The sequence below is a fragment of the Protopterus annectens genome, chromosome 3.part1 (assembly GCF_019279795.1).
Source record: "Protopterus annectens isolate FY-2018-M chromosome 3.part1, PAN1.0, whole genome shotgun sequence".
NCBI lineage: Eukaryota > Metazoa > Chordata > Ceratodontiformes > Protopteridae > Protopterus > Protopterus annectens.
The window spans coordinates 10,926,661-10,944,035 of NC_056732.1; the positions used below are offsets into that span (position 1 = coordinate 10,926,661).

At 39.1% G+C, this 17,375-nt stretch overlaps 1 protein-coding gene across 1 annotated transcript in view; it reads right to left on the reverse strand.

Annotated features, from left to right (window-relative positions):
- The window catches only part of EPB41L3 (erythrocyte membrane protein band 4.1 like 3), a gene marked incomplete in the record, with an annotated part of 1,523,429 nt that overhangs the window by 393,070 nt on the left and 1,112,984 nt on the right, over positions 1-17,375 (reverse strand). Inside the window, 1 exon segment of the mRNA XM_044066506.1 lies at positions 14,179-14,402. Within this exon segment, the coding sequence (XP_043922441.1) occupies positions 14,179-14,402 (224 nt within the window).

The window sequence follows — 17,375 nt, forward strand, 5'->3', positions numbered from 1 at the left end:
TAGGAGGCCTTACATTTTTCGCTCCTCTAAGATACTGGGACATATCCTGCAACTTTTTGCCCGTTAGGAGAGACGAAGTGGACAAGATACATTAAGAAATGGTGATTTTGAAGGGTGAAATCACCCGATTGCTGGAACTGATGACTCCGCCTACGATTACGCGTAATCCTGTATCGGAGAATACAGAGCCTGAGGGGATGACATTACCACGTTCCGAAACAGGAAGTGGAAGTCCCGACGAGATCCCGAATGGACAGGGAGCGTGGAAAAGGAACTTTTCTCAATTTAATGGCACCTCTCATGGGAACGGAACCGATAACAACAATGTGGGACAGTTGAATCTTTCCACCTTATCTGGTAACGTTTCGGAGGACATTTATGTTTTATCGGGAGCCAAACCAAAGCGTTCGCAACCCACTAGGACTTATTCCACGCTAGTGGGTTCAAATATGGTGACAACAAAAGAAATTGATACAAACAATAGAAGGCAGTTGTCGGACTTTACTGAGGGTATGTCTAACGATTCTGTTTTTAATATGGATAAGTTTTTTAAGATGCCATATGACTTTCGTTCTGTGGACAATTGTAAGGAAAATAGTACTAACAAACAAAATATCACTTTAAAGGATATGATTTTTAATTTTGGAAATAAGCTCAACCAGATTAAAGCATTACAAATGGACAATTTATATTTGCGGAAATGTGTTGATAGTGGTATTGTTCCAATGGGTTTACATTTTTTTTAAACAGCCCATTGGAGTTGAATTAAATGAAGTTAATATTAGGACATGTAACAAAATGTTTGATAGTTTTGGTAAGCAATTTATGGAATTTATTATATCTTGTAATGACAACAAGCTGAGTTTATTGTTGAAAGAAATTGAAGAATTGAATGTCTCCATAACTAATGATTTATTGTTCCCACAATGGGAAAAATTACATGCCAAACAATTTCATTACGCTGAAAGTAGTTGTAAGAAAATGTTTGATAGGAAATGTAAAAAGTTTCTAAGGGATACAAGACAGTATGAAAACCAAACAGCATATAAATGGAAAATAAGAGCCAATAGGATAAATAGGGATAGAGATGTGGACAATGTACGTAATGAATATTATCAAGAGGGTGAACAAGGGGAAGATTTTTTAGCAGAAGAACAAAATGGGAGGGGGAACCGCAGATGACAAGCAAATCGATGGAGACAAGGAGAAAGAGGAAAATGGAATTCCTACAAGGATCTATAATACAAAAAAGTGAACCTATGGACATTAAGGTTACAGATGGGGTATTATACAGTGTAGGAGATTTTAAAATTTATAATTATACCCAATATCCAGTGAGTACTGAACATTTTGAAATATTTTCGAAAGGTATGAAATACATTCCTAGGAAGCAATTTGATTTGGTGGATACTTTGGTAGAGGTAAAGCTATTTTTAAGAAAGCTTAACTTGGGTATATTTTTTCAGAATTCTATTCAAAACAATAACAAAGTTGATTGTTTAAGGAAGAGAAGTAACTTCACTCCACCCATGCACAACACCCTAATAACCTTTGAGAAGGTGGTGAGCAAGAAAATTTATGAACTTTACAATAATTAAAAAAAATCAGGTGATTCCAGTCAGCGGAGTATTGCTGTTGAGAAACTTTTAGATTCTTTATGTACTCATAATATTAGAATTATGACTGCGGATAAGGAGGGTGGAGTAGTGTTATATGATATGGACAACTATATAGTCAAAATATTTGATATTTTGAACAATTCTGAATAATATGAGGTATTTTCTATCAACCAAATTAATATTGCTCACAGAATAATTGATTTGTATTTGGAAGAATTTTTATTGGATGATAGAACTAACCAAGATCTATATAACTTCTTGAAAGTGGAGTACCCCATCTTAGCAACCATAGTAGGTATCCCCAAAATACATAAAAACATCAGGGACCCCCCCTTTCAGACCCATCATTTCAGGAAGTCGCAGCAAAGCCTTTCCTTTTGCTAAAGTTACTGATCAATGGTTAAAACATATTTATTCCAAGATACCACATATTATTAGAAATTCTTGGGAGTTTCTTGGGAAGTTTAAACAAGATATATGGGATTCTAATGTAATATTTGTTACCATTGATGTAAAGGATTTGTTTTCCTGTATACCAAAAGTTGAAGGGGTGACTAGATTTATTAATAATCTGAATAAACACAGTCAATTAGAATGGGAAAAGATAGATCTTCTATCAGAATTTATTAATATAGTACTCGATAACAACTTCATATATTTTGAGGGAGAGTACTATAAACAAATAGCAGGCGTAGCTATGGGGGCGGCATGTGCCCCCATATATGCCAACTTAGTATTATTGGACTGGGAGGAAGAATTTGTTTTGGATTCGCCCTGGAAGGAGTATATATGTTGTTATGTAAGATACCTGGATGACTTGTTTATACTTTGGATGGGGGGAAAGGGGAATTTATTAAAATTCATGGACTACATTAATGGTAGTACCCCTTATTACAACACCAGTAGGACAGGGATCAACTATCTTGACACCCACATATTCAGTGATGGAACAACTTTCCAGTCCAAGATTTTTAGGAAAGATACATTTTGTAATGCCTATCTGAAATTCTCTAGTAATCATCCCTATACACAGAAACATAGCATTTTAAAAGGGCAGTGTATAAGGGCAGCCAGGATGACATCTATTAGGGAAGATATGATTACTGAGATGGCATTCATTGGTAATCTATTTAGACAAAGGGCTTACCCGGAACATATGATAAAGGACGTCACAGAATATGTTATAAGAGAATGGGGTAACAAATATCCACCAGACCTAGGAAAGGGATTTTTATCATCCAATGCAAACCGATGCAACAAATCAGGGGAAGAATATCAAAGGGCGTGTTTATTACAATTTGGGCAACATTAGGGGGAGTTAGAAAGGTCATTGACAGTAACTGGAATATACTTACCAGTGATGAAGGAATCTGTGAGAAATTAGGTGAGAGACCCACCTATGTTTACAAAACAGGGACGATTTCAAAAGAATGATTGATGTTAGGTCCAATTATAGAGATCATGTTGGGAATAATGACATGAAAGGGACTAAGCAATGTGGACATTGTAATCAATGTTCGTCCATTTTACAGTTGGAGAGTATTAGTTTAGAGAATACTTTAAGAAGTAGAATATCTTTTTGTAAAGGAAACTGTCAGTCCCAACATGTTGTATATTTGGGGAAGTGTACTTCCTGTCCCAGTTTTTATGTTGGAAAAACTGACAGAAGACTACGTAATAGAATTTATGACCATCTATATTGTATAAAAAAGAAAGATATGAACAATGCACTTTACAGACATTTAGTTAATAGTGTAGGCTGCGATTCTTTTAAATTTGCTATTTTAGAAGTGGTCAATAGCAACCCTGGGGGAGGTAACATCAAAGCTATACTGGGGGAAAAAAAAATTAAATGGCAAATTAAACTTAATGCAGCTAGTCCCCCAGGTATGAATGAATATATCCCCACTAAACCCCTTATAAGAAATTAATTATGGCATAGGATACATATGAATTTTTTATGATTTTTTTAATTAATTTTATTCATTTAAATAAATATTTTTTTAGGAATATATAAGGCTTGTCAAAGTACATAATATAATGAAATATTTTATGTATTTTATTGTACTTTCAAATATACATCATACACTATCAACATGTAATGTTTTTGATTTTGGTTTCATGCACTATATACACAAAAAAATCTTTTCAGCTTATAACCATTTTGTTATAGTTTATGAGGCAGTTTTAATTATATTATTCAGTGGTTTTACAACCTTATTGATTTTATGTACTGTTGTTTTATGTCTTTAAATTTTAAATGATGGTTAATTGATCAGGTGGTGTAAAAGGCGGGCATTTTAATGTATTTAATGGGCAGGTTTTGAATGTGTAAGTGTTCTGATGAAATCTACGTTGGGTAGATGAAAACGCTCAACCATTTTATTGTATTACAATAAAGAAAATAATTGTGCAACTATTTTGGATCGTGGTTTTGTCCTGGGAACAGTTTTGGTTTTGTGTTGTTCAGTAAGATACTGCTTTAGTAAAGGATGAGAAAAGATTGGTGGCTCTGTATTGTAATGAGCCGAAATGGCAGAGGCATGGATTTTAATTGATGAGAAAGATAGGCCTTTGTCAAGCATCTCAGTTAAGTATTGTAATATCGGAGGAATATGTGGTTCTGTTGTATCAGTTCCTTGTTCTTGATTCCAAGCACAGAATCTCTTCCATTTATCAGCATAAGATTTTCTAGTACTAGGCCTTCTGGCTTCCAAAATGACATCCATCACAGCTTTACTGAGAGGTGTTGTTTGTATGATTACCTGATTAGCCATGCTGCCAGGTTCAGAGTCTGTAGTTGATTGTGCAGGATTTGATTGTTCTGCTGAGAGAGTAGGTGAGGTATTTGATGCAAGTACCAAGGAGGGAGTTGAGACATATTCCTTAGGATTGGGTACCAGTGCTGGCGAGGCCAGTCCAGGGCAATTAGAATAATTTTTGTTTTTTCCTTTCTGACCTTTAGTAGGACCTTGGGGAGAAGAGGCAGAGGAGGAAAGGCGTAAATTGATAGGTTATTCCAACTGAAGGATAGGGCATCCACTTTCCATGCTTGTCTGTGATAAGTCCTTGTGCAGAATCTTTTCAATTGATAATTTTGAGGAGAGGCAAATAGATCTATATCTGGGCTCCCCCATTTCTGTGTTATCATGCTGAAGACCTGTGGATTTAGTTGCCACTCGTGAGGATCCATAAGGTTTCTGCTTAAATCGTCTGCCAGTGTATTTTGTTTTCCTGGCAGGAATTGAGCTTGAAGATGTACTTGGTAGGTCAAAGCTGTGTCCCACAGCACCATGGCTAATCTGCAAAGGGGGTATGAGTGTGTGCCTCCTTGCTTGTTTATATACCACATGACTGTGATGTTGTCCGTCTTTATCAGTAGTTGTCCTGGATAAAGTAAGTCCTTGAAGGCTGTTAGGGCATTTTGAACAGCTAGCATCTCTTCTGTTTGATATGCAGATGCACTTGTTTTGGGGTCCATATGCTCTGAATGCATCTTCCTGCCATGTGGGCCCCCCAGGCATAATCTGATCCGTCTGTTGTTAAGGTTTGGCTGGCAGGGGGGACAGTGAAGGGCTGTCCCATGTTTTGGTGACATGCCTTTGCCCACCATAGAAACTCCTGTTGTAGGCAGAGTACGAGAGGAATCATTGCTTCCAGACTGTGACAATGATGATTCCATAAACTTTTCAGGTACCATTGAAGTTTCCTCATATGCAGTCTTGCATATGGAATCAGTAGGATGCAGGATACCATGAAGCCCAGAGCCTGCAGAATTTGTCTTGCAGACAACTGGGTCTTTGTTGCCATCAATTTGAAGTATATAGTCAGTTGGCCTTTGTTTGTCTGGCATAAGGTAAGCCATCTGGGCAGTTGTATTCAAGCTTGCACCCAGGAATGTTATCTTTTGAGAGGGTACCGGTTGTGATTTCTTTTTGTTTATTGTGTACCCTAGGCATACTAAAAGCCTTTTCACAAATGCCAGATGTCGTAGAAGAGTGTCTTTGTTCTCTGCTTGAATGAGACAGTCATCTAAGTAAGGATATATTTGTATACTTCTTTGTCTGCAAAATGCAATTACTGGTGCCAGGCACTTGGTAAAGACCCTGGGCACAGTAGATAAGCCAAAGGGCAGTGCAGAGAATTGGTAATGCATTAAGCCAGCCTTGAATCTGAGGTATCTTCTGTGTGATTGTCTTATTGGGACATACACGTATGCCTCTTTTAGGTCTAATGTCACCAGCCAAGCATTCTTGCCCAGCATGGGCAGAAGCTGCTGCAAAGTCAGCATTTTGAATTTTGGAATGTCCAGGTATGTGTTCAAAATCGATAAATCCAGTATTAGCCACCAGGCCTTGTCCTTTCTAGGTACCAAGAACAGTTGAGTAAAAACCTTGTCCTTTTTCCTGTTCTGGTACTATCTGAATGGCCCCCATATCCATAAGGGATGTAACCTGTTTCTGTGCCTCTGCCCATTGATTTTTTGGCAGATCTGGCCAACCATTTGCTATCGGCAGAGTGTGGAAATGGAATCTGTATCCCTGTGATATGATGTTTAGTACCCACTTGTTTTGGGTTAATAGCTGCCAATTTTGAGCAAAAAGTGCTAATTTTCCCCCTATGGGTGCTGCCAAAAGATAAGTGCTTGGTATAGGCAGAGGGAAGTCATTGGGATTGCTTTCTGTAGGTCTGCGCTTTAGCTCCTCCACATTTGGAGGTGGATACGCCTCATTGCTTTGACCTGTATGAATCTTGCTCCTGGTATCTGGAACCCTTAGGGCATCTGGATTTGCCCCTTTGAGCTCTGTCTGACACAGGAAAGGACCAAATTTTTGTAGGCCAGTATCTACTGAATCTTGGTGGCTGCACTTGTAAAAATTCTTTAACAGTTTGCATAGACTTAGCTTTGTCTTCCATTTTCTTTAAAACCTCCTCTGCCTTAATACCAAACAGAGAATCATGCTGTAAAGGTGCATCTAGCAGTTTAGCTTTAACATGATCAGGCAAATTTTGTTCCTTTAACCAGGTATGCCTCCTAATCACAGATCCAGTAACTGCGGCCCTGCAGGAGGCCTCTAAAGAATCAAAACCACATTGCAAAGTATGCTTTCCAACCTGTTTTGCTGCATGCAATAATTCCTGCAATTCCTTATTTTCTGCACATTCTGAAATCAACATCATTTTCTGTTTCAGCAATCCCATAACATGTTGTTGGTACTTAAGCATATGAAAATTACAATTTAAGGCCCTGATTGCCAAGGTTGTAGATGTATAAACCTTTTTTCCCCATCTGTCCAGTACCCTTGAGTCCCTGTCAGAGGGGGTAGGATTTTTTGCTGTTGAGGCCTTAACTCCCTTTGGACCCTGTGAAATAGTTTCAGGATCAGCAGCAGGGTTTCTAAATAAAAATTTATGTGAGTGAGGGACCCTGTAATATCCGTCAGGCTTACTGGGAGCCAGAGTTAAGGAATCAGGGGTCAAGCTTGACTCCGAAAACACATCATCCACAATGTCTAGGACAGGGGGAATGGCTAAAGGCCTGTGCTGAGGGGGAAGACGGAAATCCCTGAGCCTCTTTTTTGATTCTGAGAAGTCTTGACTCTCCCAGTGAAAATGCTCCCTCAAAGTATGCAAGGTTTCTCCAAATGAATAATCCTCAGGAGGAGATGCAGATGGAATAGACTCCTCAGCATCAGAATCCTCATAGGGAGGAATAGATAATTCCTGATTAGAAGAGGAATCAGAAGAAATAGAAACCTGATCTGAAGATTCATAGTCAGTGTCTTGCCTAGGCCTCTTATCTGGAGGGGGATGGGTACCCCTGATCAAGGTAATAAGATCTTCAGCCATTTTGATCACCTGTTTTTTAAGCATAGCAGCCTGTGCACGTGGCTCATGCGTCGGTTTTTTAGTTTCAGAAGTTGCTTTTGTTTTTGGTTTTGCAGCTGTCGTCGGTTTAATACACAAATGTTGAGGTCTGAATACACCCTCAGAAGCCGGTGCCTGCTCAGCGAATCTGGACCCATCTGAGGGAGATACATCCGTCGGTCCAATACCGTGAGTATCTTGCGGCATTCTGGACTCCATATGGGTGTCGATAGAGGTCTGCAACTCAAAGGTGGCGGGTATCAGGGGCTGCGAAAGCACCTCACTGAGTACCGGCGAACTGGCGACTGGCTTAGGAGAAGCTTCATCGTCGGTTTTGGATCTTGACTGCCTTTTTCTGTCTTTTTCTTTGCATTTTTTATGTACTCCGGTAGTCGGATTGCTATCCAATGACATTTCTGGGTAGTTACATCTGTTTCCAAAATATTTTGATGCAAAAATATACTGGCGCTTAATAGTGCATTGGTTAAATCTAGCACAAAACTGACAGACAGGCATGTTGTGATCAGGGCCTAGGCAAGGAATACAGTATAAATGGAAATCCTTATGAGGTATTTGCTTTCCACAAGTAATACAATTATTAACTTTTTCTGACATCGGTAAAAAGCAAGAAAAATGTTTCCCCAACGGGTACTTAGTCTTTAGTAAAGACTTCGGTTCTGGAACTCAAACATGAATATTTCAGTAGTTGGCTGACCGGCACTTGCAAAATGCTTCTGCTTCGGGCACCGTGCTGCAAGAAAGATTAAAGAAAATGGCGTTGGCTGCATGTTTTATACCCCTGACGACCTGACGTCATGGAAGAGAAGACAGCAACTGACGCAGGACCCAAGACTTTGAAATTCAGGCCGACTGAGGGCAGCCTGTCAGCAGATTACCCAAATGTAATGACTGCAACAGTGAAACATGAAGAACATCAAGTTACGTCCCCCATGGATTTGGGGGCTATTCAGACAGTACCAGAACAGGAAAAAGGACAAGGGTTTTACTCAAGACTGTTCTTGGTACCCAGAAAAGACAATGCCTGGTGCCCAATACTGGATTTATCGATTTTGAACACATTCCTGGACATACCAGAATTTAAAATGCTAACTTTGTAGCAGCTTCTGCCCATGCTGGGCAAGAACGCTTGGCTAGTGACTCTAGACTTAAAAGAGGCATACCTGCATGTCCCAATAAGGAAATTGTGCAGAAGATACCTCCACTTCAAGGCTGGTTTTATGCATTACCAATTCTCTGCACTGCCCTTTGGCTTATCTACTGCACCCAGGGTCTTTACAAAGTGCCTGGCACCAGTAATTGCATTTTGCAGACAAAGAGGTATACAAATCTATCCTTACTTGGATGACTATCTCATTCAAGCAGAAAACAAGGACATTCTTCTTCAACATCTGGCATTTGTGAAAAGGCTTCTAACGTGCCTAGGGTACACAATAAACAAAAAGAAATCACAACTGGTACCCTCTCAAAAGATTACATTCCTGGGTGCAAGCTTGAATACAACTGCCCAGATGGCTTACCTTATGCTAGACAAACAAAGGCAACTGACTATTTACTTCAAACAGATGGCAACAAAAACCCAATTATCTGCAAGACAAATTCTGCAGGCTTTGGGGTTCATGGCATCCTGCATTCTACTGATTCCATATGCAAGACTGCATATGAGGAAACTACAGTGGTACCTAAAAGGTTTATGGAGTCAACATTGTCACAGTCTTGAAACAATGATTACTCTCATTCCCTGCCTACAACAGGAGTTTCTTTGGTGGGCAGAGACATGTCACCAGAACATGGGATGGTCTTTCTCTCTACCCCCTGCCAACCATACCCTAACTACAGACGCATCAGACTATGCTTGGGGGGTCCACCTGGTGGAGAGATGCATTCAGGGCATATGGAGCCCAAAACAAATGCATCTGCATATCAACCAGAAAGAGATGTTAGCTGTTCAGAATGCCCTGACAGCCTTCAAGGACTTACTTCATCCAGGACAACTACTGATAAAGACGGACAACACCATGGTTATTAGTACATAAATAAGCAGGGGGGCACACATTCCTACCCCCTTTGCAGACTAGCCATGGCATTGGGGGGGACAGCCTTCACTTACCAAGTACATATTCAAGCTCAATTCCTACCAGGAAAACAAAATACTCTGGCAGACGACTTAAGCAGAAACCTTATGAACCCTCACAAGTGGAAACTGAATCCACAAGTCTTCAGCATGATAACAAAGAAATGGGGTAGCCCCGACATAGATCTATTTGCCTCTCCCCAGAATTATCAACTGAACAAATTCTGCACAAGGACTTATCACAGACAAGCATGGAAAGTGGATGCCCTATCCTTCAGTTGGAAAAAACTATCAGTCTACGCCTTTCCTCCTCTGCCTCTTCTTCCCAAGGTCCTACTAAAGGTCAGACAGGAAAACCCAAAAATTATTCTAATTGCCCCGGACTGGCCTCGCCAGCACTGGTACCCAATCCTAAGGAATATGTCTCAACTCTCTCCTTGGTACTTGCCTCAAATACCTCACCTACTGTCTCAGCAGAACAATCAAATCCTCCACAATTAGCTCCAAACTCTGAACCTGGCAGCATGGCTTATCATGTAGTTATTCAAACAACACCTCTCAGTAAATCTGTGATGGATGTCATTTTGGAAGCCAGAAGGCCTAGTACTAGAAAATCTTATGCTGATAAATGGAAGAGATTCTGTGCTTGGAACCAAGCACAAGGAACTGACACAGCAAAGCCAAATATTCCTCAGATTTTACAATACTTGACTGAGATGCTTGACAACGGCCTATCTTTTTCATCAATAAAAATCCATGCCTCTGCCATCTCGGCTCATTACAACACAGAGCCACTGATCTTTTCTCATCCTTTGCTAAAACAGTATCTTAGAGGGGCCAAAAATTTAAGGCCTCCCAGAAGATCACCAATTCCTGCATGGGACCTCAATTTTGTGTTGGAAAAGCTCACCCTGCCTCCATTTGAACAAGCTGCTACTGCAGATATTACGTTTTTATCATGGAAAACAGCTTTACTTCTGGCAATCACTTCAGCAAGAAGGGTTTCAGAACTACAGGCCCTCATGGCTGTGGAGCCTTTTATTATATTTTACCCAGACAGGGTGTCCCTCAGGACCAATCCTTCCTTTATGCCTAAGGTGGTATCCAGTGTGGCTCTTAACCAAACTACTCACCTGCCAACTTTTTACCCAAATCCGCAGAACAAGAGGGAGCAGATTCTGCATTCCTTGGATGTACACAGACAACTAAGATTCTACTTAAACAGCACCAAATCTCTAAGAAAGTCTGAGCAGCTACTGGTGGCATTTTCTGCAGGATCAGAGGGAAAAGCTATTTCAAAGCAGACTATTTCAAAGTGGATAAGCCACTGCATTCATTTCTGCTATTTGCATCATGGTAAATCAGTGCCCAAGGGCATTAGGTCACATTCCACCAGGGCTACATCTACATCATCAGCTTTTCAAAGAGGGGTGCCAACCAAACACATTCTAGAAGCTGCTACTTGGAGCTCTGTTCATACTTTTACAAAGCATAATCATTTGCCTCTCTTCTCTAAGTCCAGGGCAGGCTTTGCCACTGCAGTTCTGCAGGGACTTACAGCTGCTCCTAATGCTATTTAGTTCCAGCCTTTCATCCATAGCTTTGGGATTCTACTCAAATGTAATGACTGCAACAGTGAAACATGAAGAACATGGTACAGTTATGTGCACTTACCATAAATGTAGATGTTCGAGTGTATTCACTGTTGCAGTCCGGGTTACCCACCCACCAGCCCCCTTTTCTACAACTTTTCTTTCCTTCACTATATTCTACAGCCTTTGTGGTGTATTTGCTTTTAGATGAAGGTAAAGTTTATTTTGTGACAATTGCATGTATTTATAGTTTTATATATATATATATATATATAGATATATATATTATTTTTTTTTTGCTCCCCATTTGGGGGGCACCTGACATCTGGGGCAAGAAAAACTAAAGAAAATGGCGTTGATTGCCTGTTTTATACTCCTGATGACCTGACGTCATGGAAGAGGAGACGGCAACCGATGCAGGACCCAATACTTTGATATTCAGGCCGACTGAGTGCAACCTGCCAGCAGATTACCCAAATGTAATGACTGCAACAGTGAATACACTCGAACATCTACATTTATGGTAAGTGTACACAACTGTACTTTTGTTACCTACCACATCTAAAACCTCCTCACAGGCTTCTAACATTCTCAGATTATTATGAATAGTCACTTTTATGGCCGCACTATCCAAGAAGTGCACCACTAACATAGCTGAAGACCAATCTTGTGTAGTGGCATGAGTCGTCCTATGTTCATAGGTTGGTACTAGGCTATCGGCCCTAGGGCCTATACAGGCCTAGCCATAACAATTCCCTGGATATTTCTTTCCACAATATTTACCTCCCTGGACCCCTATCTAGCAGGGTGAGTGATGTGATCCCCGGGGTAAATTTCCTTTCTACCATCCAGTTGTCGATGTTCCTTTTGAAGAGGGCCAAGGAAGCACTCTGCTTGACATGTATGCGAAGTCTATTCCAGAGTCTGGGGAGTCTCTGGGTCAGGAACCTATTCCTCCAGCATGTTTTGTTTATTGTGATGACAAGGTTTAGATCCCTGGAGCGTGTAGCTCTGAGGGATTGGGATTTCTTTACGTGGAGCATGTCCAACAGATCAGGGTTTGACATGGCCTTGTATGTTAAGCAGAGACCGTCTCTGAGTAGGTTCTACTTTCTTGTTGGATAATATTCTGCACTAATTTGATTGGGCATTCCCTACATAAACATCTGTCATGTAAAGCCTCTATAAGAATGTCTAGTTTTGTCAACATCATTAGTTAACCTTTTAAGCCTCACCAACTGCCATTTAATGATGTTATGCTTCAAGTAGGTGGGATGCATACTACAGTAATGTAGATATGCAGTGTAGAAACATTCTAATAGCATGTCATAGTCTTTAACTGCCCGTCTTGCACATACTTGTATACCTCCAAATCCAAAAATTCAGTCTTAGACTTTTGCAATCTGTGCGAAAATTACAAAAAAACAGTACTGCTATACATTTTTATATTGTTCCCAGGCTTAGAATATTTTTTCATGCACTTTTAAGGTTCTTTTACTCTAGTTTAATATGGTATAGTTATTATTGTTCATTGAGGTTTGTCTTAATTGTACCATGTGACTGTATTTATTACTTAATTTACTCCATGAACTATCAACAAACCGATCTTAACTAGTGAACTATTACAAAAATATCAAGTGAACAGATTGATATATCACAAAAAAGCACCTTCTTCTTGCCAAGTTTGATTTAAGCCGTCATAACAATTAATAAACTTGCACCTGTGGCTATCAGTGTCTCGGTATTAGGAATGTCGTGGCATTAAAATATTTTCCACAGCACAACAACAGCAACTACAATAAAGCATTGATATCATATAAGTTTAGATTCATCCCAAAAGCAATATCAACTGATGAGGTCAACAGGAGAAACAAGTTAAAATATGGCCAAATAATCAAATACTTCTAAAAACCAAACTTTGAGTTATGTGGATATTACAGATATACCGATGCCCAGGAAGTAAGCAGTTCTGAAAAATGAGACAAACTGACAACAAGGTGCTCCTGAAAATAATACATAAAAGCTGTGCAAACAAATAAGTTAAAGGGAGATGGCTCTTTGCACCATTTTAATATAACAAATCCAAAAATTGACATTACATTAGATTTGTAAACACTGTTCTCTGCTTTGCTTAATGAGCTAGAAATATCTACAAGGATTTCTGAGAAACAACATCTGTAGACAACTTAGCTCACAGCATATATATTTTTTTCTTTGCTCATTGTCTGCTTTTTGTACTGCAATTAGCCAGTAATATCAGAAGAAAATAATTCCTTGGCAATACTTGCTATGCTTGGGGAGGCTGTCTTCACCCAAGGGCAAATGAGACGTGGTTGGCAACAGGAACATTAAGCTCATGAAAATACCTTGCTGTAAGGAAAATGTTAATAGAATTAAAATTGCAAATGTGTTGGAAGAAGTTTGAGTAAATTCCCTCTCAATGCTTAGAAAAAAAATCAGCATTCACAAACACATGCTTCTCTGAACTTTACCTGGCATTTTAGATGGATCAATACATAGAGAAACTAATAGTTAGGGTATACATGTGTCTCCAGATAATTAAACTGCAATATAAAATGTATATCTCTGTATTTTAAAGTTCAGGTATACTATCTTCAGTCTTTTCTGTGCACAAAATACATAATTACTTCCATTCTCTACTGTACTTTAGCACTGTCAGGGCCTAACATATAAAATACAACACATTTTCTGCCTTTTTCTCATGGGCTTTCTATAAAACAAGAAGAATTTCATATAACTGGGACCATCTTGATACATACTTCTTAAACACAGTACATTTTCAGCTATACAGAATTCTGTCAACTGGGAATTGACTTTTTAAGTAAATAAGCAGAAGATAGTGTTTCAAATAAATTTAGTTTTGACAGGCAATTTTACTATTATACAGTACGTATGGTAACATTAATAAATTACTACACTTTTCTGCATATAGGTTAATCCCTTCCTGCTAAAGTATCACAAATAAACATTACCAAGGAACCCGTACCTTTGCATCGTGCCTGACTGGTGTAACTTGTGTGACTTCATTCTCCTCCAGTCTCTTCCTTACTTCGTCTTCGACCCGGTCCTCTTCTACTTTCTTTTCTGGTGTCACAGTCATTATCAAGTTTGTTGCAGAAATGCCCTTGGTAGTGGTGTACGGTCCGGTACCAACCTCTGTGGCAGATACAGAATCCTTCATGTATATCTCATGGTTTTCATTCACTGATGCTAAAAGTAAATACAGTTAAATATAGCAGCATTTGGAAATGAGTAAGCATGTCAGAGGTGGCATGAGTTGTATCATGGACAGCTTCCATGTAAAAATGGTGTTAACTGGCTGGAGGTTAAAAACATGGTTGAGAAATTAACATAGAAAGAAGCAAAGCCATGCAAGTGTTAACTGTGGAGAAACAGCCCTGATGTGGAGAAGGTAAAAAAGCACATTCTGATTAAAATGAAAATGTTAGCAGAAAGGAACAGTTTTGTAAGGCTCAATAATCTAATGACATGCTGTTACTTTTGTAATGTACAGTGGACATAACATTTAAAGGCAGCAAAATTTGGTGCTCAAAAACATTTCTGACTTTACACCGTTATCTGTTCATGCATGAAAACATAGTACAGTTCAGTCTGCAACTGAAAAGAGCTGCAAAACTTAAAAACAATCATTAAAAGAAGATAATCTGAATTACCACAGCACACCAGAGAGAATATGTGGCATACACACAGCATGGTTCGAATTGCAAATTTCCCATATCATGGTATGGACTTTCCATGTATGCAAGAGATAGTTTACCCACAGAGCAGAACAAGAGTGAATACATCTGACCTCAGGCAAGGTGGACGATAGGAAAAAAGTCTGTCATCCTGATTTGAAATGAATGACAGTTGATCTATTACCTCCTGTCCAGCCATCGTACAGACACGTCTTCTTCAAAATAATGACATGGAATCATTAAGTTATTAGCACTTTCGTCCCTATTTTACTACAAATCAGACTGAAATAAGTCATCATCTTCCTTTAGGTGGTGTTTGGGTAGCATGTGACATCTTCAATATTTACACACACAAAAAAGAAATATATATATATATATATATATATATACATACATATATATACATATATATATATATATATATATATATATATATATATATACACACACACACACACACACACACACACACACACACACACACACACACCACTCTAAACCTCTACACTGATGACACCAAGGGGCGAAACCAGTTTGTTTGTTTGCTTGCTCTCCACCACTGTGCGGTGGACTCTACTATTTATGAATATAAAAGCTATTTAACATCTCAAGACTCATTTTTTGCCTGGAATTGTAATATTGAAGAAACTTTGGATTGTAGTGGACCATGTGTGTGTGTGTGTGTGTGTGTGTGTGTGTGTGTGTGTGTGTGTGTGTGTGTGTGCGTGTGTATGTGTGTGTGTGTGTGTGTGTGTGTGTGTGTGTGTGTGTGTGTGTGTGTGTGTGTGTGTGCTATATATATATATATATATATATATATATATATATATATATATATATATACTAAAAGGCTTTTTAGAAAATATTGGAGTGTTTTTTTTTAGTTTTTCTCATCTGGTTACTGTCATAGTACTGAGAGTATTTGACTGCAGTTTGGGGCTGTCTTCATTATCAATGTTTGGGGGTGCATGGAGGAAAGATACTTTCCTCATTATTTTACTTTGAAATGACTAACAGCACTTAAACTTCTATACGTTGGACAGGTGAGAGACTAGGTAAAGTACAAGGCTACAGAGTTGGAGCCAAGGTATGGAAGAACTGAGCTTTGACTGGGGCCTAGACAATTCAGCATCGACTGGTAACCTGGTTGTTGGTGAAGACAGGGAGGGACTGAACGGCTAACGCTGGATCACTTATTCTGAGAGTGGGGGACAGAAGGCCCAGTTCTCTGTCATGCTGCCACCTGGTGTAGGCCCTGTGCAAAAGCCTGCAGTAAATAAGCTGTTAAATTGTCTTACCTACCAAGCAATGGGTAGATCTGCAGTCAGACAATGCAAATGATGTAATTATGAATTTTATATAAGTGTCATGTGACCAATACTGCCAGCCCTGTTTGGAAGGCACATCAAGCAATGAAGAGAATGAATAAGGAGCCAAAAAAACATCAGTAACTGCCTGGATGGTGTCCTCTACCATGGCCAGTCAGTGGGATGGAGGAATGAAAGTGTCAATCCAGACATGGACATGGGCTGATGGTTAGTGCGGCTTAGAAGCCGAAAAAAAAATGAAATTGACTTCAGGATATTGCGTTACAGAAAATGTTTATACAATCAATACATGTTCTTAGACAGTATTTCATGTGGAAACAATAACAAATATGAGTGTGTACGAAACAGTTACATAGTTAGACAGTGTTGTACTTCCTGGCCTGACTTTGTACATACAGAACCTATAGATGACATGGTTTCAGTACTAGGTTTCTATACTATGCATTATCAGCAGTGCTATCTTCTGATTAACAGAACAAAAGGTGCACTGAAGTGTTCCTTGCTTCAGGCCTGTTAATGCAATAACCATCACTTGTCTGTGGGCACTCTTTGTTTATTAAGAGATGACATAGTGTACCTCAAGGATGAAAGTGGGGACACATGAGTATCTGTGGGCAAATCCAACTTCTACATATTTATGAGTAGGTAGCCATCATTTCTTACATCACTGTTTATTTTAAATAAAAGTTAATTTTTCTGCTTCTTAAGTAAAATACTAAAATAACTACACTAGAATATAACGTGTTTTACTGTATTGGTTGATCTATGAGAGAACCTTCCTGTAAAGGGCCTTTTTTGGTATATCTTGTCTACAGATCAGAATGGGATACTTTTTCTGTGAATAGTCATACTCATGCATGTTCACAATGTTTGTGGACCGTACTGATGAAATCCATACCATACTTCTCTGGCTACATAAGTGCATGTATCCCAGAACCCAACAGTTCTTCCCTAACTGTTAGGAAGTACTTTCCTTCAGAGGAAGACATAACAGAGCAAATTTGACACCAGAGAATTAAATAAGAGCTGTCCTGTTTTTCCTTAATCTCTGCATCCTTGCAGCCTTGGGAATTACTTTCTTGGTATTGTTAGAACAAAACAGTGTTTGCTTAAATTGCTAAGCACAGCTTTATACATGTTGTTTGTCTTTTTGGATT